The sequence below is a fragment of the Diachasmimorpha longicaudata genome, chromosome 7 (assembly GCF_034640455.1).
Source record: "Diachasmimorpha longicaudata isolate KC_UGA_2023 chromosome 7, iyDiaLong2, whole genome shotgun sequence".
Classification (NCBI taxonomy): Eukaryota; Metazoa; Arthropoda; class Insecta; order Hymenoptera; family Braconidae; genus Diachasmimorpha; species Diachasmimorpha longicaudata.
Window position 1 is genome coordinate 8,990,238 of NC_087231.1, and position 21,764 is coordinate 9,012,001.

A 21,764-nucleotide genomic window follows, 5' to 3' on the forward strand; every position below is an offset into this window, starting at 1 on the left:
ATTAAAAAAATGAGATCGTGATGACTAGCAATCAATAATGGAGATAAAATAGCTTTTTATTGTAATTTTATCTGCCAATTAAAAGAAATAAAGTTGATATTAGTATAACGGTCAGGGATGGAGTTGCATTGGGTTTCTTAACTATGTTTTTACTAGGTAATAATAAACATTTCAATTAAATTCTAATCCGAAACTATTCTCACGTATGGGGGAGCCAATAAGTGATTGAGGTGGGGGAAATCTCGAAGTTCATTGGTCAGCGAAATGAAAATAGAGTGGAGTATAAAACAAATATTTGTCAGAAAGAATTCTCATTACAAATATCACGGGATCATTAGTAAAAATCCTAAAAGCTTCCGGATGGCGAGTCATTCATAATTATCGGTGAAGTAAATGTTTCTCAACTGCTTCGAGAATCAATTTAATAAAATAAACGACACAATAAAATACAAATTGTAAGTGATTCTTATGAGGTTAATTGTCAGCCCAGTAGTACTTTTTCAAAAAGGGAATAAAAGGCCACAAAATTTTCTGTAGAAATGATAGTAACGTTTATTGGTCTTAGAGTCCTCAAACGTCATGGGAATTAATCAATCAATCTCATTAAAATTCGATCTAACAATACAGAATGCATTTTACATATTAAATCATATGTATAGAATTCATCATTTTCACAAACTGATTTGAAATTCATTCATTTCAAAAAAAAAATGTAACTCCACAATGTGATTATTACCAGTGTGAAATTCTCCTCTGGTTCATTCCAGTTTTCCATACATTTTCAACATTTCCAAGCAAAATTCCGAAAAAACGAACAATGTTGTCTTCTCGTGGATACCAACTGTATCAAAATTACTTATGTTGGAAGACTAGATTAAAATTCTCTACGATTTAACGTACACTAGGCTTAATTATCCATTAGAAAATACCAGTGTCAATAATAAACAGCGTATGGTGGTGATTCCAAATATTTCTACGCTTCCTCCAGCCATCTTATCAAATAAATTGGCACCATTTGATTGTATAGTATAACTCCTAAAATTCCGTCGACAATGGTGGGTAAAATATTGTAGTCAACAACGTCACAGACCAAAGGCAGTCCACATTCGAAGAATTGTGGTGAAAAAAACTCGAATAAATTGTTCTTTGGAGGAATTTCCATTTTTCCAATAAACTCAATAGAAGAATTTAAAGATCAAATTCTTCAGGCACAAAGGTGGATCCTCAGTGGTCCTGTAAAGAGATCCTGCTGGGAATAAAGCAGTTGTTGGTCCCTGTCAAACTCCATGATCAAATTCATGATAACCCTCGGCACCAGTGAAAACAACGTCGACCCAAACTCTCATAGCCTCTGGACTTGGTGCCATCAGATGATACAATCGAGTTGACGTCTTTATTATGAACGTCAGTGATGGCTGGGGCGAGCGCACTGTGTTCATGTGATCAACGTAAACTTCCTCAATTGACTGGAAAAGGAGAGAAAAAATGTAAATTTATAATTCTTCGCGCGAACATCGCTATGAGAAGTGGTGACTGGACACGAGTCAGTATTTATGAGATATTACGAATCTGAGGTACAAAGCGAGTGAATAATACGGAACATATCTCATAAATTTGAAAATATTTATAAAAAAGGAGAAAGAAATAAAGATACTACAATTCAGAAAAAAATAATGACTCTACAAATGAAGGACTCATTTCATTTAATTTGGTACGTTACCTGGAAGTAAATGAGCCCTCTAGCCTTTTTAGAATGGCTATCACTGAAGTACGAGAGAGTCTTGCGTTTCCTATCGAAAACGAACCAGCGTTTGTTCCAATGATGGAATTTCTTGCTCATCTTCGACAAATATCCGCTGCACGTAGTTGTGTCAACTGTGACATCGTGGATGAGTGGAAGTTGATGTCCAGCGGTTTCAATATGATGTCTCAGGTCAAGAGATTCGGATTTTATCGGGAGATATCTCGTCAGTGGACGCTGAAACAGACGAACAAAACCATTAGACTCCACAATTAATATTTCAGAAGCATTTGAGGTTTGCAAATGCGCAAATGGAACTACGTATTTACCTGGAGCTTTGGTTTATCTCGATGTTTAACCGACTGCAGGGGTCCCACACTGTCCATTTCACTAGAAGTTTGTGAAAGCGGACGACTTCCGCTACCATCGACAAGCCCAACACTAGTGCCACTGAGTCTTTCACCCTCCATTGAGGTCCTCCTACCATCTCGCATCTGTAAGATAGAGAAGTGAGAAAATTGAGGAAGAAGGCAAAGCGGTTGAGACAAAATCCAAGTGCCTTATGTTCGACACATGTCCCTCGTATCGAGGAAAATTCAAAATTATCAGGAGGTCAGAATGGCCACTTTCTCGGGGACATGTATTTATAAAATCCATGCACAATGTGTAAACGCATTAAACTGTATTCCGCGAATATGCAAAATTACACAAAATAATAATCCCCGTGTTTATGTTTTCATATTTCGCAAATTTGCTGTCATGATTTTTTTATCCTCAGTGTAAACACCTCTGGGTGGTCATCGGGTGCGATTGAGACGAGTTGAACATTTTTGATATATTTATAGGCATCATATTAATACCGTGCACCTAACATTCTGGGTTGCCACCAACATTGTTCTTTATATTTTCATATTTCCTATTATAACCCCCGGCTTGTATCAAAATGCAAAATTCTCGTGCGTATTATGACACGACTCTTTTGGCACACGAAAGCCATAAACACGAGTAAATTAATCCGGAAGTTTAAGAGAAATTGCTACACAGGTGTGAACAGGTGTGGGTGAATTTTCATTAATTTCATTTCTCTCGCAGAATTTTTATTGAGTTGGATGACTTACGCGACGTTTTTTAAGATGTTTCTTTTTGCATGTTGATTTCATGTAGTTCATCCACATGAGAGACATTATGATGAGTAATTGTTTTAAAAAATGTGATGAAGATACCAGGGGAAGATAAAATAATTTATAGATTATTTTTCGTGTATACCAAAAAAATATAATGGATTGCCGAGCGGAATATTATTTATGATTCCAAGATCTCCTTTGTCAACGAATAAACCACGAATGAATTCTCAAAATTCCCGAAACGATTGCGATATCACGAACTTGACGGAGATTTCCGTGTCGGTACGAGTGTGACTGAAATCTCGTTCACTCTCGAGAAAAGAAAATCAACCACTGAGATCCTTAAAAAAGCCAAGCGTGCTGTACCCCCAGAGGTATAGTAGCAACTGAGAGTTTCGGGAGTGCTTGTACATTTATTATTCACCCGTTTTAAAACGCATACACATCCATCCCCACCCCAAGCGGGTATTTGCCCGCTCGAAAAATAAGTAAAAATCGCCCCCACATACCCCTCACAGAAGTTGTAACACAACAAGTCTCATTCACAGGATTCACGACTTCATATTCAGGGGCGAAAATTATTTAGAAATAACGATGTACAACGTACGCCCACGATGCTGGATGCTGAGCCGTGTATGTTATTTGCATGAGTCAGTCGTACAATTTTTGTTGTGCAAAAATTTCGATGCAAATGCCCGCGGTCACCATAGCACTAAACTATTTTGAATATTTTCGGTATTACGAGGTGTCTCTTTGGCATGAATATGCGTGGGTTTTTCTGCATAGGGATATTCACAAAGGTCTCATATCTACGCACGAGTGGGCTCTATGTTTATTATCTCACTGCGCGCACATTTTTCACTACTTGTTATGTACATTTTTTTTATACTATTTAAATTAAAGCGAAAATTATGTACGAGTGGCGCAGGCGAGACGCATCGAACGCACGTTATACCAGTGGCTCTTTCACTCGCCTGCGTCTACGCATCGATGCTCCAGCTATTCTTCTTATACCCCCTTTTGTTAGTAACCCCTCTCCACAGGGTGCAACGGCTATTGAGGAACGATCAATAATCCTAACGAGGCCTTTTTTCAAAAATACCAACTTGAGGAAAATTATTCTTCTTCCATTCATTCGGCATAACGACATTTGATCAGTTAATTTATTTAATTGGACTGACGCCACTGATTCGATCTCATTGTCGCAAGAAAAATTAAAAACACATTAAAAAGTGCATTACTTTTGACACCGAAAAGACCCTCATATCCGCATAGACCGAATATACGACTGTAGTCAATCTTCATGAATACAATTTCCAATGAATGTGGAGCACATGTGGTATTGAATACGCAAAATGTGCCCTAGAATGTCGTACCGAATCCTTGCGAAATTCAATGTCTGTGGAAAACATAAAGTCACCAGTACGGTAGCCAAATGTGATTCTCCCAGTGTAAACGATGCGTTGACTAGTGAAGATTCTTAATGATCCAACGTATATTAGAGAGGCGTTTTCACGCTGACACTTTAACCTTCGGTTTTGATCTCTAACCGCCAAGTTGTGAACGTCATTCGTTCATTCACGACTTATAAAATTCAGCAATTTCGCAGAAATGATTTGACAAGAAGCGACATCAATATCGCAGGGGGTAAACAAGCACGAAAGGTCTGAAATAGCTTAATGGATTACAGATGCCGAATAAACCATTGAATCGTGGTAAAATGCATGCAAATATTGTAGAAATCTATCATTGAAACAGGTGTGCGGTCATCGCATGCACAAAAATAACTCAAGTCCACAGTCACTTACGTTTTCACTCTGCAGAAGTGAATAGGAATTGGTAGACGGACCAGGACTCGATGACGTGAACTCGGACAATTTGCTGGGTGACATTTTTTCACTTGCAGCAGTGTCAGCCCCATCGCTGCTACCGCTACCACTAGAAGCATAAAAAAAAAACAAACCAGAGGTCAATATTTTATTGGCACTTAAACCGCCAAACAATACATCATAAAATCCATTTCTCATTGTCATGCATATTTTTTAAGTGTCTCTTCCAGTGATAACTCACAAATAACGATTATACCAGTAACGTGCACATCGTTCACTTGGTCTGTAGCAATTTTCTGCAAGCCAATCCTTGGTAACTATGTAAAATTTGTTACTAGTAATGATCGTTATCAAGTTGCACCCTCTCGCACGTGCCTCGTCCATCACTGCCGCACCCATTTCCCGAGTGTTCATCTTCGCACATTATTTCTTCACGCACCAGTTAACATGTAAATCACGGATCTCGGACTCTCAATCCTTTCCCCGAAAAGAAAAAAAAAACCTAACTAATCATCCAAGAAATACCGCAAATTGTTTATCCTCAAACTTTCAAATTGACATTTTCACACGATTATCTGGGCAACACGATTTTGCCTCTCTCAACTAGCATCATTGACGTTACCGATCTCAACTCAATGATATCCGTATCGCCAAGATAACACATGCCCCACCTACACGACCCACGATCCCATCACAGAGACCGGCTTACACTTTCGCAAGTGTTTAATACGAATAAAAAAGGAGTATAAAATGGCAACGAGAGTTTTCACTGCATCAAAGTTTCGTGCTCAGCCTGGGGGGTATTTAAAAAATCAACCAATCTCGATGCCTGTCTCAATGACGACGAGGTGAGGCTTGGGGTTTCACGTAGTAAAATTGCTGAGATGAAACTGCCACGATATTTCACTTCAACTTACTCTGATCGCTGAATTTCACTGAAACTATCTCTACGTTTGAAGCTATCTTTTTTTTTTTAAATCCCATTTCTGTTAAATATGAGACGTGTTCTCATATGTTGGATGAATAATACGGGGTATTTGAAACTACGTGTACATGTGGAATTTGAGAACGCGACTGGCTTTTTATCAGTGTTTAGATTACATAGATTTTTCAACGCCGCTGTCGAACTAATTCTGTGTACATAGCCGAGGGAAATGTCGTTGTTATACCAGATAACTGATGTAGTTTTTTTTTTATTATTTGCTTCAATCGTATAAACGATCGAAGTCCGAGGCTTATAAATGCATGGTAATAGTGAAGAAATTTGAATAACGATGATGTTTTATGTTGGTAATTCTCCATGTTTTATATGCATTTGGGTAGAGGTCAACCGAGGAGAATGAGAAATCATAGACTTTCGTAAAAATACGTACAGCCCATTATTTATGCTGAATTACGTGGAGAAACATGTTTCTTTGGATGTTTAAAAATACCCTCGGTCTTTCTTTTCTTGTGTGAAAATTGGCGAAACCCGGTTACATGACTAATCAACACTTGAAAACTCAATGCAAAAATAAATATTAATTTCTGCAGCAAATACAGCAGCTCTTCAGTGTTTATGTCAGCTAAACACCCGTCATTAACTCTCGATAATGCGGAGCGCTGACGAATATTGAATGTTTACGATTGTACTGTACACTGATTTTTTCTTTCCAGAGCCTTATCTAAAGTCTACTTGGGTAAAGCTCTACTGAAATCCTACCCAATTACGAGTTTTTTCATCTCAAATGATATTTACCTTTCAGTTGGCCCAGTAGAGTAACTTGAAGACTCCTCACCAGACTCAACACTGTTGAAAGACGCGCAGTTAAGTTTTCTCTCCTCCCACTGTGATCTAACTTCATCCTGTACTCTCCTCTTTAACTCCTCAACTCTGCGTCTCTCCTCCGATATCACTTGGCTCCCCTGCTTGGCCAAATGCAGCTGGCGATTCCTCTCGATCTCCTTCAATGATTCAATAGTCTTTCTTCCCAAGCTCCCTTGGTTATTCACAATGGGTGAGTCCGTTGTGACTCTTGAAATTCTATCAAAATCTTCTCTACTCGGGGATCGCTTATCCTCGCAATTCTCCACTGTGTTTCTTGTCAACTTCTCCAACTCGTCATCTATGGCACGTATTCTGTTACGACCCTGTAGAGAAATTACATCATGAGTGAAAAATTTCAAGTGACAAATTGCGAATAATTGGAGAAAGTGGCTTTCATTCATTCTTACTTCTTCTAATCTCCGCATATGTCCGAGTTTCTGCCTCTCCAGGGTTCTCGACTCTTTAGTGGCTGCGGATTTTGCAACGCTTCTCTGAGACTCCAGATGATTCAACTGGCCTCTCCTCGCTTCTATCTTGTTTGAAAGTTCACTCAAATATCTGAAATCATAGTTTTATCAGTTTCCTTTCGTTCTTGACCAATGAACCCTACTGGTATTGATAACGATCCATTGAACCAGAAGTTCTTACCTCTGCAATTCCTCTCTCGTTGCCAATTTACTGGCTTCCTCCTCCAAATGATGAAACTCGAGATCCTCAAAGGTTTTTCGTTCAGTCTCAAGGGTATCCTGCTGTGCATTCAATTTTTCCGCAATCTCGTGCTGTTTACTATCATCACCGCAATATTTAAGTTCCTCTTCCAGTCTGTCACACAGTTCTTGGGCTCTGTCGACTCGTCTTTTAGCTTCTGTCTGCAGATTAGCCTGGCTCGCTGTATCATCGGCCATTTCTCGTTCGAGATCGTTAATTCTCATCTGCAAACTTATTTTTTCAGCCTCATCAGTCGTTAATTTCAGGGATTCGGATTCATACTCAGCTGACAGCAGTGCTTTTTCCAATTCAAGCTGCAAAATAAAACAAAGAGTACGCACTTAATTTTCTATATTCCTTTTTTCACAAACAGAAAATGTATTTTGGATGTGGAACTATACAACACCTCGCAAGTTAATTTCTTGTACAGAGTGTCAGCCAACAAAAACATTTTCCCCTGTCAAATAGTGAAAACACAGTTTCGTAAAAAAAATCTATGCACTTTATTCTCACTCTTGAGTGAATGGAAAAACTATGAAACAATAGAGATAAACTCGAGAAAATCGAACTGCTCATGACGAGTGTCACATGGTCAACTGTTGAGCAAGGAATAGAGAAATAAACGAAGAATGTTCATTCAAATACTAGTCCGTCGGCATATCCAAAACCGCAGATAAGGCGCTATGACGTAACGCCATGCGCATAAATTATCCAAGACGAAAGAGCGAAATAGTATTTTTACATTTGCGTTAGTTCCAAAAATAAGTGCCAACCGGCAACATTCAATGTGAACAGACTCTTCATTGCTCAACAAAGGATTTAGTGATTTCTTTTTTTTTCGTTACCTCTCTGCTTATTTCCTCCTCCTGAATTTCAATGTCTGCGATACTGCGTTTCAACATTTCCATGTTACCAAGAATGTGGACTTTCTCATTTTGCAAAAATTCAATGTACTTTTTCTTGTCCTCTTCCTCAAGTTCTTTGCGCTCTTTATCAGCCTTTGCCTCATTCGATTTAGCATTATCTCTCTCGGTATTATTTTTTTTTGGTGTGACACAGTTGTCTTTGGATTTTGATAGCATTGATAATTGCTCAATTGCCTCGAGTAAATCATCATTCGATATTGCTAGTTTATTCTCAATAACTTCACAGGAATTCGTTAAATGCCCATTTCTCTTCAGTGTATTTGTTTGATTGTTATTTTGGGGTGATACGACGTTTTCGTAAATGCTATTGCTACCACTTATTGATAAATTCTCGTAATTAGACACCGTATTATTCGCTATTCTTGTACCATTCAGTTGTATAGTACTGAAGGTCGATTGATTCGGCAATTCGATTCGTTTATCAGTCTCTCCATTTAGCATATTGGCGTTCTCGTGATTAGAGCCTCGAGCTTGAGATATCGAGGTAGAGAAGCCATGATTACTGTTTGTAGGACTGCTCGACCAAGTTTGTGATCGATTGTTGTTGGGCGATATTGGTGGGTCGGGTAAGGCACGTATGTTGTTTGGAATATTTCCGTTTTGGTGGGGGCGACGGGGGTTGGGGGGCGATTGTTTCGGGGAGTCGAAGGAAAAATGGGGCTGGTGATTCGAGGGACTCTTTGGACTGTATGGGGAAGTGTAGCCCGGTCTCTTGTCACGTGGAAGTGATCCATTCGTTTTGATTCTGAAAAATAATACAGAGGGTTAATAAAGGAATTGGTTCCAAGTAGTTGAATGTATCTTCAATATACATATTCACATCTTCCGCCGCATTGACTTCAAGAAACCCTTAAAAATCATTAATTTACCTGTTTGGTTGTCTCGGTTTCTCCCCGGCGCTCTGTCTCTCATACTCAGCGCACATAGCTAAAATCTCCTCTAATCTCATTTTTTCCTGTTTCTCAATTTCCTGCTCCCTGACTCTCTCCTCCTGTGCCAATTTCCTCCTGCACTCGGCCTCCTTTCGTTTATTCTCCGCATCAATCTGCCTCTCTCTAAGCTCCTCAAGCGAACATCCACTACCAACACTGGGCGTAGGACTCTTAACCCTTCCCTGAATTCTCTTCTGCTCGCTATACCTCGGATTACGATTGAAGGCTGGGCTTGGTGGTTGAATCCTCTTAGAATTGAAATGTGCCCCAAAACTCTGTCCACAACTGACTGTATTGAACGATCCATTTGACCCATGTACACTGGGTCTGCTGCACAAGTTTGGATTAGATCCATACTGTTCAACTTGAAGATACTCAGTTGTCGTAGTTTTCGCCACAATTAGACTCTGACTCATATCAAATTCACGTCCAAACTTATCGTAATCACTGGACCTCTGGCAAGTTAAACTTCTCGACATGAGATCGACGCTGTTACCGTTAAATTTATTCAGTGATCCGTGATTTTCATTGTTCTCGATGTAATTTGGTCCGCAAGTTTTGAGATATGCCTCTGTTGAGCTGTACAATTGAATCTGATTGTGATTTGGCGTTGATGTGTGATAACTACAGTTGGGTGTATTCGATCGGCTTGGTGTTCTACTGTCAATCCTATTTTTGTGCTCATCCCCGTGACCCAAATGGCCACTTGGACTACCAATGTAATTCGGTGTATTCGATCTGCTTCTATCAAAGTTCGTGAGATTCTGCAATGGTGAATTGTGACTTTTACTCAGTGATATCAGGCTCGGAGACCTTGAGTGACCAAGTATCTGATCAGCGGGTACATTTGTCGTTAATGAACCGGCGGGAAAGACTTTTGGTGATACGCAGTTACGATTCTGACGGGCCAACATCTCGAATTTCGTGAGTTTACCCAGAAAGCCCACCTCCTCATCTGAACAGGAGTTCCGGGGGGATTTCCGTGGTGCCACGGGCGGCTTTCGCTCGAGATCCGTATTTTCCGGGAGGAGGGAGAAACTTATCGGCGCCATTGATATTCTGGAGTTTGGGAGAACGGCTTTCAGGTGTTTGGCTTCCGCTGGGTGGTTGAAGCGCATGTAGTTGGAGCGGCCGATTGATATCATGCAGCCTGGAAATTAATTGGCATTAGTTTCTCGTATTTATGGATCGGCTAAATTATTCATTACAGAGATAAAGATAAACACGATTATTATTATAATGGTGTATACATCTATCCAATTCATGAGAACGTTCTCCGTTTGATATCGACGCAGTTTTTGTGAAGTTGTACCTCTTTGTTAAGTGATTGAAGTAATTACTAGCGAATAATCCGTTCAACTTCAGTTACTTCGCGATGATTCTCAGGGGGGAAAAACTCTCCAACGAGACATCAACAATTTCAAACGAGTCTAGAAGGCAAAGCTTTTTCACGATACTCAACTACAATCGTTCGGTCTCGGTCAATTGATTTCAATGAAATTGAAGGAAATAGTGCGGAAAATGTTGGGATCGTATTACACTAGTGGGCTTACGAAAAAAAATAACTGTCGTTTGAATTCAAACTTTTACAACTTTCTCACTGAAAAGTTCTCACTGCAATAACTCTCTAAACGCAATAAAAATTTATAGGAAAAATGTTTCCGATACACATCGTCAATTACAAGAGGAATTCCAAAGAGTAATATAAAGAAAATCCGATAACAGCTCTCGATAAATCCAATTATGAAGTTGGAAGTTAACGATGGAAATTCTTCACTTCCATCGTAACCAGTCCCTGGAAGGGCGAACTTTATCGGAGATTTTACGAGGCCTACCTGCAATTCCCTTACGAAAACGTAAAACCCGAGTGATCTGGAATTTTGATGTATCCACAGCTATAACTTTTGATTAACTCACCTTGTGCAAGTCTCACAGATGAATTTGTGACGTTGCCGTCGATGGATGTACTTCCGTTTATGGGATGAAGAGTGACCACTCCGTTATTATTCTCGATAGCACAATGCACTCCCTCAACACCCGTTCCTGACACTGGTATATCAGCATTTCTATCCGATCCCAATATGACACGACCTGTGGACAATTATATTCATTACAACACAATAATGTAAAAATCAACTAGACAAATGGAAATAAAAGAATCCAACTTGTCCAACCGGTCGGTGATTCTCGGCCCTAAAATCGTCAGGTACTTTCTCCCCATAGGTGGAAAATTGAATTGTGCGTCTCGTGCAGTTTGTCAATCGATTCTTCAATGCTGAGTTGAAGTGATAATGATTATTTTTTAATTATAAGCTTTTGCAAAGATCCCTTCCAACCGGTCAAGGTTTCCAACGAAATATCTTGATATTCCTTTCAAAATTCATGGACAAACGGAAAAATCCAAAGATTATTGAAATGAAATCAGTCAAACGATGATATTTTACCACTTCAATTCAAAATTTATTCCCAGTGATTTCACGAGACTCAAGAGACATGGGGATTGCGTCAGTGATGGGGACTGTACTGAGTGCATTTTCGACGGTGGCTTTCTACAAAGAACCGGAGGTGGATTTATATTTAGTATTTGGCGCGAGTGGGAACCCCAGGATTTTCAGTCTTTTTGGAAATCTTTGTTGGACTATGAGTTGAGTACGAATTGGTGAAGTGGGAAATATAAAATCCAAATATCGTTACCAAAGTAACAACAGGTGCATAAAGACAGCAGTGAAATTTTTCCTCCCCCCAAAATACGTGAGATGAGAAAAAGTGATAGTCGAGAAAATCAATTTGGAAAATGTACCGAGGCACAATCTTAAACGCATATCAAGAATAACGCGATGTGTGCACGGTACAACGCCTTGAGAGTGCATGTAGGTAGTACTGAAGTGCACCGGGTGCATTATTAACGTAATAATTGTGACTTCCGGCTTATGGCATTGGAGGAAGTTGGACAATGAGGCGTACTCGCGATTCTAGATCGGCTCGGTTGTCTCTCACAATTTCCGGTTATCTTCACTCAGTGAAATTTGCCCATAATACGAAAGAATTATGAGTGTTTCGTTTTAATAATGAATAAACAGTGGATGAAATAAAACAAGGACAGGGGATAGGGTGGATGGGAGGAGATGTCGGCAGTTAACGGGGCGTAAAGCGACATTGGACGTAGACTGAAAATACATCACTCTCGGGTGAGAGAGAACGAGATACTGGGGTATGCGCTGTAAAACTCAAATTGAATTGACTCATGCAATAATTTATATTGTCCACCGTGGTAACTAATGCTATATTTAAATATGTAGAGTGCGCTTTGGGTTACTGTCCTCTGTCCCTAGGCTTGTGCCTCCCAAAGACTTTTGTACATGTGTTATTTTCTTCACGAGTTAAGTGTAATTGTAAGTGTATTTCACTTTGGCCGCACGTGCGGCTTCCTCGTCCGGAATACCTCGGTTGCACGCGAACTTTTAGGTTGTAAAATCATACGAGAAGCTGGACAATATTCTACGGCTGGGGAGTACCATGTGGTTTGCTGCACGAAAAGGGCAAAGGGTGACTGATATTATCGGTATTATATATTTTATGTTCTTTGTTTTTAATGGAGAAACGGACTCCCGGTTGTGGAGTGAAAAAAATGATGAGTTTAGTGACTTTGCAGACTTCAAATAGGGACCGTATGATCGCGACTTGGAACCGACAGGGCTTTGTTCGGAATTTTATGGGGCTGTTTCAGTGTGAACGTCCTCTTGGCTGTTGACACGTTCGTGACGTTTTCTGACGTAGTTGAAATAAATTGTAAACCTAAATGTAAGGTCCTCATGAGGTACGGGACCAAGGCCAGTTCGCTCTGGGTCGTAAGCGAAATCACTCATTCGATTGAGATCTCATAGTTTGATTTCGGGATTTCGCGAATTTCTCTAATTTAAATAAATTGGAGTTTATACTGCAACCAAATCACGAAAAACTAGTGGAACTCCACGCGTACCAAACATTTCCATGAAATACATTAAAAATACTCTTCATGGGGATTTAATCTCACTCTCTGAAGGGAACGGAGATTTTCAACTTCCTGTGCAATCAAAATTGATCGTTTCGGGGAACAGCTCAAATCAATTTTCGTCAATGAGGAAAAATAGTCGGATGAAAAATGATATTCTCGGAACTAATTTTTCAACACCTATGAAACGTAGTATGACTCAGTGTTATCTGAGATAGGGACTTATCAATTATTACACTTTTTCCCATCGTATCGGAGTACGTGTTTACCTTCTGGCAGTGGATGGAGGGTTACAGCAGTGGACAGTCTGCCACTACCCATTGAAACAAGATGTGGAGCTTCGGTTTGGACCCTCAGGGCACGACCTGCTTCTTGCACCTCCAGTCCTGTGCTGGCCATTCCTGAAAATCAAAGAGAGGGAATTAATTGAAAAATTGCCATTTAATCCTCGCTTGTTGGGTCTACTCAAGTAGAGTAACTCGAGCACCGGACATTGTATCGATGTAAACTAAACACCGATATCGATTTACCGATATGGGCTTCTACTTGGAGGAGATAAAATTGTTTCGGGAAGAAAAAAATTGAAGCTATCGATTTTTCGATAAATCAGAGAGTATGAGAGTGGGAGAAAAAGTTGTAATCCATTTATAGTCAAGAGACATGAATAACTAATTGGAAAATAAATTAGAACGCGCAAATTAAATCGAATGGTATCATTTCGCCGCAATCGATAGATTTCAAATTATTCAGAAACCCATAAATTACGACAACTCATATCTATTACCCTTTAACAATTAACCCGTGATATCCACAATCTAAATCAATTGTCGCCTAATTGGCTGTTTCCAATGTTTCCACAAACTCCATCTCGCATCAATAGTCGCACCGTGTAATGCTCACAGCCAGTAAAAAGGGTTAAATGAATAATGAGTAGACACAGTAGCCACAAGGCGTATCATTGTTTTCACTCCTATTCCAACATATGTACGTACAGCACGCGATAGTCAAAGTTCAACTCAGCATACAAACTCCAACACACTGTGCTTAATTAAACTTTGTTTCAACTCGTTAAGACGATTCTCACCAGTGGGATGAACAACCCGGCTAAAATGTCTGTGAAATTCTCAGTGAAAGTAAGTTTATTTTTCATCCTCCTGCCAATTCGTCAGTTAAAAAGTAACTAAAGATAAAAAAAAATATCAAATGAGGGTGGAATCGGATACACTCCGGAGTCAATGTGTACAATTGAATTTGGAGGAGCTCGAGGAGAAAAGATAAACTCATCTCCGACTGTACAATATACTCCGTGAAATCGTGATCAAATAAATATTTATATCCTTCGTTTGTCAATTTCGTTGGCAGGGGATTTTCATTAAAATTTAATGACTCCCACAAATCATAAATTATATTTATGAAAGGGATTAATGGATGGAATAAAATTGGCAAATATCATTTGCCAATAGTTGAGCATCGTCCCACGTTTTTGGCGTGACATAAATCCCATTGAATTCAAAATAAAACCACGATGAGAGATGGGAGAGAGTGAGGGGAATAGAAAATACAGTGTGACAGCATCGACGTGCCACATAAGAGAGGATCGTGTAACGTTATATGTATAGTGCCACCGTGCAAGAACGTGAGACAAGAAATAAAAGAATGGATATACCTCGACTCTTCGGCCTCACCCGTCCATCCGTGAACTTGAGAGCCTCTTTCATATCTCCCTTTTTTTTCTCGTTACTCATTTCCTTTTTTTTTCTCTTTCGAAATTTTTATATATATTTTTTTTTTGTTCACCATTATTCTTTCCAACCGCATCTTCACACGTAGGCGAGAGTATAACGGTGCGATAAACCACGAGAGTAAGTCCTTTGTCCGTTTTTTATTTAGTCAGGAGGAGGATCCAGTATGCTTCCGCGAAAGTTTGTGACTCTTACTTAAATTCTTTCAATGGACAAAAAAGGAGTTATTAATATGAGGACTTAAGGAGTTTTTATGGGACTTCAATGAGGGTTTATTTGCTTGGGGTCATACTCCTGCCGATATTTTAGGGTTTTTGGTAGAATTCTGTCTTGAGGTAACACTGATAATCTGTCAGATTCAATGGTTTGGGGATATTTAAAGGCTTCGGATCTGTGAGGTACTTAATAATCTCCCTGAGGCTCTTTAATCATCGAGTCACCGTTATTGTTGCAGTGACGGTATTGTTGTTACTCTGCTAATGATGATTGACAGACAATTAGGCGGTCCAATGATGTTAGAATGGCACCTGCAGTTTTCCCATGAATAGACATTTCTATTTCGGGATATATAGAGGAAATGTATCGGTAAATTTGTCTACAATTACCTCAGATCTATATTTGAGTTCTCAATGATTATGATCGGTATGAAAAATTATGAAAAATGTTTCGAGAAATTAACGTGGGAATAAATGTCGGAAATACTAATGACTTTGGGGATGAACTGGTCCCTTCGTATATTTTGTGACTGATCTCCTAACAATTGCATAAATTTTTCCACGTCATGGGAACTCTTGCGTAAATCCTTTGAAAGAAGGAAGGCCTTGAATGAAGGTTTATGTCCTCGGGTTCACTCTGGCGGAATTGTATTTCAGGGGAGCAGTGTATTTCTGATTATTTGTCGCTGTGAAAGTTGGTGTTTGGATTTTTTTGTCGACTCAGAAAATTGGAAATTTAATGGAGCCGAAATTTTTGAGCTCATGACCCTGACAATTTTACCATCAACCGATTCAGTTTGTGACCGACATCTTCAAAATTATCAAAAGCTTTCCACGCGGCCCGGGTAATAACTAGTAATTTGCAGTCCATTCATTGGAGAAAAAAGTGCAAAAATTTTGTTTAATTACGCTTCCGGTATTGGCTTCACTTCAGAAATTCATTTGATTCTAAATGACTGCTCCATTTGTTGACAATAATTCTCGGAATGGGGAACTAGTTCATCAGAAATTGTGGGAATTCTTCTTACCTCGTATATGGACATTAAACTCGATCATCGGTAAATAACGGAAGCATTGAATTAATTCGGTTTCCGCTTTTCCAGTTCCAGTTTCTTCTGAAATTCAAGGTAAGTGAATGTGGATTCATTCGTACTAGTGGAATTCCAGTGCAGAGCAAGTGTTCTCTTGAATAATTATTTCCTGTTATGGGTGGAGTTGAACTCACAATATCCAGATACCGAATCGATGCACTAATTCACTAAATCAACTGGACGAATGACCAATTCAATTCAATAGGCGGAAGAAAATGTACAATAAACATTGTTAGCGAACAATGTTTCTGTGAATGGAATCAACTGCATTAAAATCACATCACTGAATATTCTTTTATATCGACCAATAATTCCTTGAATCAAATAAAAACCTCATGATTTAAAAATAAATTCATTCGTTTAGACGACCGACAGAATGAGTTTATTGGTATGTAATTAACGTTTATTCGAAACGAATGACTTGTATATTCAATATTATTAAACCATTTTCATAAAGATAAATGAATGTATTAGTTTTCCGTAACAATTATTGGTCTGAGAAATTTTCCAGTCAATTTACTCCCTTCTATCGAGCTCACATGATATTTTCATATCAAAAAGTTTTACTCTTCAAATTATAATATTAATGTTCGGGAGATATGTTAAGGCATGTATGGGAATAGCTAGAAAACACACCAAGCTACATATGGAAGTTAGAAGCAGGAAAGAGGAGCTTGGAAGTGGAAACAAAACGAAGGGCAATAGCTTATTTGCTCAAATTGAACGAGATGGATGACGACAGACTGGCAAAGAAATGTATGAAAGAAGAGCTGAGAGGAATAAAGAACGGTAACCCAACTGCCTGGGGAAAGATGGTACAACAAACAATGCACGGGGCAGGAGATGGAGAATGGCTGGAGATGCTGAGGACAAACACAGAGAAAGAAGGGTGGCTGGGAAGAATGAATGAAATCACGGAAATCTGGAGGCAGCAGGACACACAGGCAGATTGGGTGAAAGTGGAAAGTTCGAGCTTCTGCAAATATTATAGGGAAATTAAAGGAGACACAGAACTACAAAACTATTGGAGAGACAAAAAACTAAAGGCATGGCAAAAGGCAGGGTGGGCAAGATGGAGATGCGGCAATGTAACGAGAGAAGGGAAGAAAGGATTCAAAGACCAGAGATGCAGAGCTTGTAGAAAGGAAATGGAAACACCAGAACACGTAACGGACTGTGAAAGTATTCAGAAAAAAATGGGGGAGGAAAGCTACATTTGGTGGAAGAACTGGGAAAAAGAAAAAGAAGGTGAAAATAGACTGGAAGCGTTGGTGAACATACTGAGGAACAGCCCGAATGGAGAATGGTGCACAAGACTGACCGAGATCGAGAAAATACTGATCCAACAAGAAAAAGATAGGAGGGAGTGCCAGGAGGAAAGGGAAAGACTATAACAGGGCATAGATTCCGTAACATAGTACGGCATGGTGATATAAAAGAAACCAACCTATCCCAAAGAAACAAACGACAAAAACATTATTAAGACTATTATTAGTAGGAATACTATTATTATTATTATTATCAATACTATCATAATTCTAAAGAAAGAAAATATATATTTATATAGTGTAAGAATGGAGAAAGAAAGGAGGAGGTGTAAAACTGAAATGTAACACCAAAGAAAATAAACTATTATTATTATTATTATTAATGTTCGGGGGAAAAATACTCCTTAACTTCTATTACAAGTGATAAATTTCAAAGAAAGTAAGATCCTTCGAAGGGAAATGACACAATTTTTTGTGCCGGTATTTAATCGATTACATTCGACATCGAGAAAGAGGAATGGGCTTTAGATCTACAGCTGTGATTGTGATGAATAAGTTAGACCTCAGTAATACTTCATTCCAAAGGCAAATCTAATGTCCTACTGCTCTAATACTTTTACTAGCCATTGTCTCAGATATATGAGGGAGTCAATGCTTCTTCAGCTATATAATTACTTCAAAAAGACCTATATTGCCGGGAAAATGGTGCTAAAAGATCTTTGTTACTAAGGCCGCAAGGCATTAATGCCTGCGGTGGTTGTGAAAAAGATAATGTTCGTCGCTTCGTCGAAGGACTTTTTTTTTGCGCATATGAGTTTGCAACGCGAGCCAAAGCCGATGATTTTGATCACACGAGGAAATTTTTATCTCTTAAGATTTATTTTGATCCGTTTCAATGAATATTTTACACATTGTAGATTCACTCTTCGCCTGCGATAATCCCAAGCGAATGAGCGATTACCCTCGAGTACGTCTCAAGTGCATGCTCAAGTACCCAAAGTGGTTCTACTCATACTAAAAGAGAATTCCGAGGAGTCATGATTTAAATGCATTTGCAAAGCATAAAATCCAGCTCACATGGGCTTGAAAATAATCGGGATTACCTCAGGAATGTGGGAGGAACGTCTTGTCGGCGCCCGACACCCTCTCACCGAAGGTCTCGTGTCAGCGACTAGACACTGGAGCGCGCAATGACGAAGGAAATGCGATAAAAAGACGACGACTGTGCAGCACTGTGCAGAATAAAAATGGATGGGGAGAGAAAAAAAGAATAGAGAAATAAAGGGGTCGAGATCTCGACGTTTGCCAGCCAGATGCCGGTACCGCGGTGCTGGACCGTAACGTTTGCACGAAATAGAGAAATAAAGACAGCGATGGGATAACACTACTAGACTCAGCACAACAGAAATAGGACTTTCGCTTTCGATATGATTTTATCAGGAGTGAATTTTGCTTTTTCCATTGATTCATTTGAAAAAATTATTAGGATTTTTCACTCTCATTTGACTTCCAAAAGTGAAGAATTTCATTCTCTCGACGCCTGATAATTTCAACGTTTTTAAACAAATTTTCCATGAATTTTCATGCACAAGTTGTCAACGATGTTCATTAATCAAACATGTTTCATCTTATGAATATTCATGGCCATACTTTTACGACAATATAATCCAGATGGCACTAACGACTTGTTACGAATTATATAGTACATTCAAATTAACGCTCATATATCATTACGCTTGTTAAACAATTTTTTTATTCTTTTTTCAATTTTTCATTGAATTTTAACGAGAACAGCTCTGCCCTTCGTAGAAAGCAACGAGAATTTTTCCTGACTACAATTAGTTTACCAGTGCTTTCGTTTAACAGATGAAAAATTATTTTTTACATTGTCAATTGAGAAATTTCAACAGTTGTTTTAATGAACGTTAGCGATAATGAAAAATTCCATATAAATCTTCTGAAAGGGCTCACTGTGATCTAGAAAAAATCATTATCGCTTAATCTCTATTCCCGTTAGGTCCCCAGATATCGATCAGACTCACCCGTAGGGCCGAACTATCCATGAAATTTCAAGTCTCACATAACAGTGCATAATAAATATCAATTCATCATGTAGGTGACAGTTTTCGCCTATCAGTGCGTGGACGTATAATTACAGATAAATAGGAATTTCCGATTTCCCATTTCGCCTTCTCCGGGGACGCGCCCTCGCTTCAAATAACGAAGGCGTATTTAGCCACTCTTGCCTTTTTCGGTTCGCCTCCACAATGTTTTTTAATGTCAATTTGACCGTATACATCGGAGGCTGATTGGGAACATTGAGAGAAATAGAAAGAGAAATAAAAAGATACCAAGGGGTCCAAAGACACTCCGACCACGTGTGCAGGATACGCATGACCTCGCGCCTCCTCTTCTTACGTTTATGTATGTAGCGTTTGTGTATATAGCGGATGTTCTATATGCGGTGACACCGGACGTTGCTTTTTGCGAGCTGTATATAAAGTCTACCTGACATTTTAGAAGTATTTTTCCCCCTGTTCATTTCAATCTCTTGTATTTCATTGACCCGCTTTGTTGGAGACAAGATTGCACTATCTGGTGAGTGAAAATTAACTCGACATAATTTTTTTTTATTATTTTTTCATTTTACTCCGTGTAGATACTGCGTGTCTTATCACAGAATTGCAACTATAAATATATCAAGATGTTTGCGGACGTAAGTAAACATTTTCGTAGCAAATTCTCGTCTGCGCTGGATGTATTATTTTTCATTTCACCCCGGCGACAATATATCCATCATATTTTCGAGTACATAATGAGTTGAAATTCCAAGGAGACGTTAATCCCCTGGAAATAATGTTTTGTTAATAAAAAAAATGAGGGAGCATATCTCACAAGCTGACACATTTTTTCTTGAATATTCCCAACATATTCAATTACCAATATTCATCTTCCTCGGATTCCAAGAAAATACCATAAATATCATTCTCAGACTCAAACGGATCTAGTGAATTTCACATGAAGCAATTAAACCATTCGTTTTATCCTGCTATTCGTTTCGTTCTGTAAATTTTGGAGGAAACGAAAGACAGAAGGCACGCGACGAGTCCCTTTCCGTCTCTTTGATACTATCTTCGGCACAAGGCAGCATCACAGCGAGGGCTTGCCATCAACTGTGCGTTTCTCCACAGTGGCAGATGTAGTAGAAAAAAACCGAGGAAAAAGAGAAACGAAAAATAGAAATGGGGATAAAGAAGAAAACCAGAGTCTCGGGAGACGGGGAAAATCACGTATGAAATATCTCTGGAGTATGGATCTATGGTGAATCCGGAAATTCACTGGGAAAATTCTTTCACCAGAGATGTTTATAAAGATTTAGATTCCCAACGCTGTAGAAATTCTTCATCGTTTGAGTGGATCTTCTTTAGCTGTTGATTCTAAAAAAACTTCTTGCGTCAAATCTCAGACGCTCCAACTAAATAAAAATGCAGGTTAAAAGATTGTTTTTCCTCCTTCGACTATTTGGTGAATTACAACAGCCAGTTAAAATTCACCACTCGTTAACTAATTGAAATTCAACAACCAGTTGCTAAAATTCACCAAATAATTTTCACCGCGTCCATGAATTATTCAGATTCAACCTGACGTCAACCAAAGCTCACAACAAAAAGAGAAATTTTCATGACAGTTCTCCTCAACATTATTCCATATCTACAGGACACTTTTCCTTACACATTATTACCTATCTACACTCCTATAAAACTTCTCATAGTGCAAATTCACACTCTCCCCTCGAAAAAGTTTTACGAAGGCTCATCTCCGAGGAATTCCTCCAGGAAATTCTCTCCGACGCTCTAATAAAAATTATGCACGCGTGATTATTCAAAGTTGAGCTCGAGACGAGGATGGGGCTAGTGCATTTGTGGTGTTTACACATCCAAGTTGACATTTCCAGACGTTATATCCCGACGGGAATAGAAATGACAGGGCCTCCCTGGTGAATAACTCAGCGAATAACCCGAGTTCTCGCGACCCCCCTGAGAAAATTACTCGGATCTGCGTAGTGCAATCAGCGTTGTCTAGAGCTTAGAAAGGTCGGATTAAAGCCAGTGTACTTCACGCCTCTCCTGTGAGCCCGAGTAGCTAAGCGATAAGACAGGTGTTTGGCACGTAACGACCCGAAGGGATACCCGCACGTACTTTTAATGTTTCTACCGCCATTTTCTCTCCCCCTTTACATTTTTATTTACAACGCAAACGCTTTGCCGTAATCGTTAGAATTTATCACACTCATCATTTTATTTTTTTTTTAATTTCTCAAAATTGCTGGTGATAGTAACCGGTGATTAGCATAAAAATTCAGGGAATATGGGAATTTGTAATTGTCCTA

The 21,764-nt window shown here is 39.1% G+C and overlaps 1 protein-coding gene across 4 annotated transcripts in view; it reads right to left on the minus strand.

The window, feature by feature from the left end:
- Positions 1-527: 527 nt before the first annotated feature.
- LOC135164282 (uncharacterized protein) overlaps positions 528-21,764 on the minus strand; it is a 28,651-nt gene continuing 7,414 nt past the window's right edge. For 2 of the 4 annotated variants that reach the window (XM_064124476.1, XM_064124475.1), the window contains exons 2-13: positions 13,328-13,459; positions 10,985-11,158; positions 9,005-10,217; positions 8,055-8,880; positions 7,616-7,666; positions 7,150-7,523; positions 6,909-7,059; positions 6,433-6,824; positions 4,674-4,803; positions 2,071-2,235; positions 1,721-1,978; positions 528-1,466 (exon numbers count right to left, since the gene is read on the minus strand). In XM_064124476.1, coding sequence (XP_063980546.1) covers positions 1,278-1,466; positions 1,721-1,978; positions 2,071-2,235; positions 4,674-4,803; positions 6,433-6,824; positions 6,909-7,059; positions 7,150-7,523; positions 7,616-7,666; positions 8,055-8,880; positions 9,005-10,217; positions 10,985-11,158; positions 13,328-13,457 — 4,053 coding nt within the window. In that variant the 5' untranslated portion in view covers positions 13,458-13,459 and the 3' untranslated portion in view covers positions 528-1,277. Of the gene's footprint in view, positions 1,467-1,720; positions 1,979-2,070; positions 2,236-4,673; positions 4,804-6,432; positions 6,825-6,908; positions 7,060-7,149; positions 7,524-7,615; positions 7,667-8,054; positions 8,881-9,004; positions 10,218-10,984; positions 11,159-11,232; positions 11,566-13,327; positions 13,460-21,764 lie in introns of those variants that run through there. The other 2 variants (XM_064124478.1, XM_064124477.1) reach the window with 2 other exon arrangements.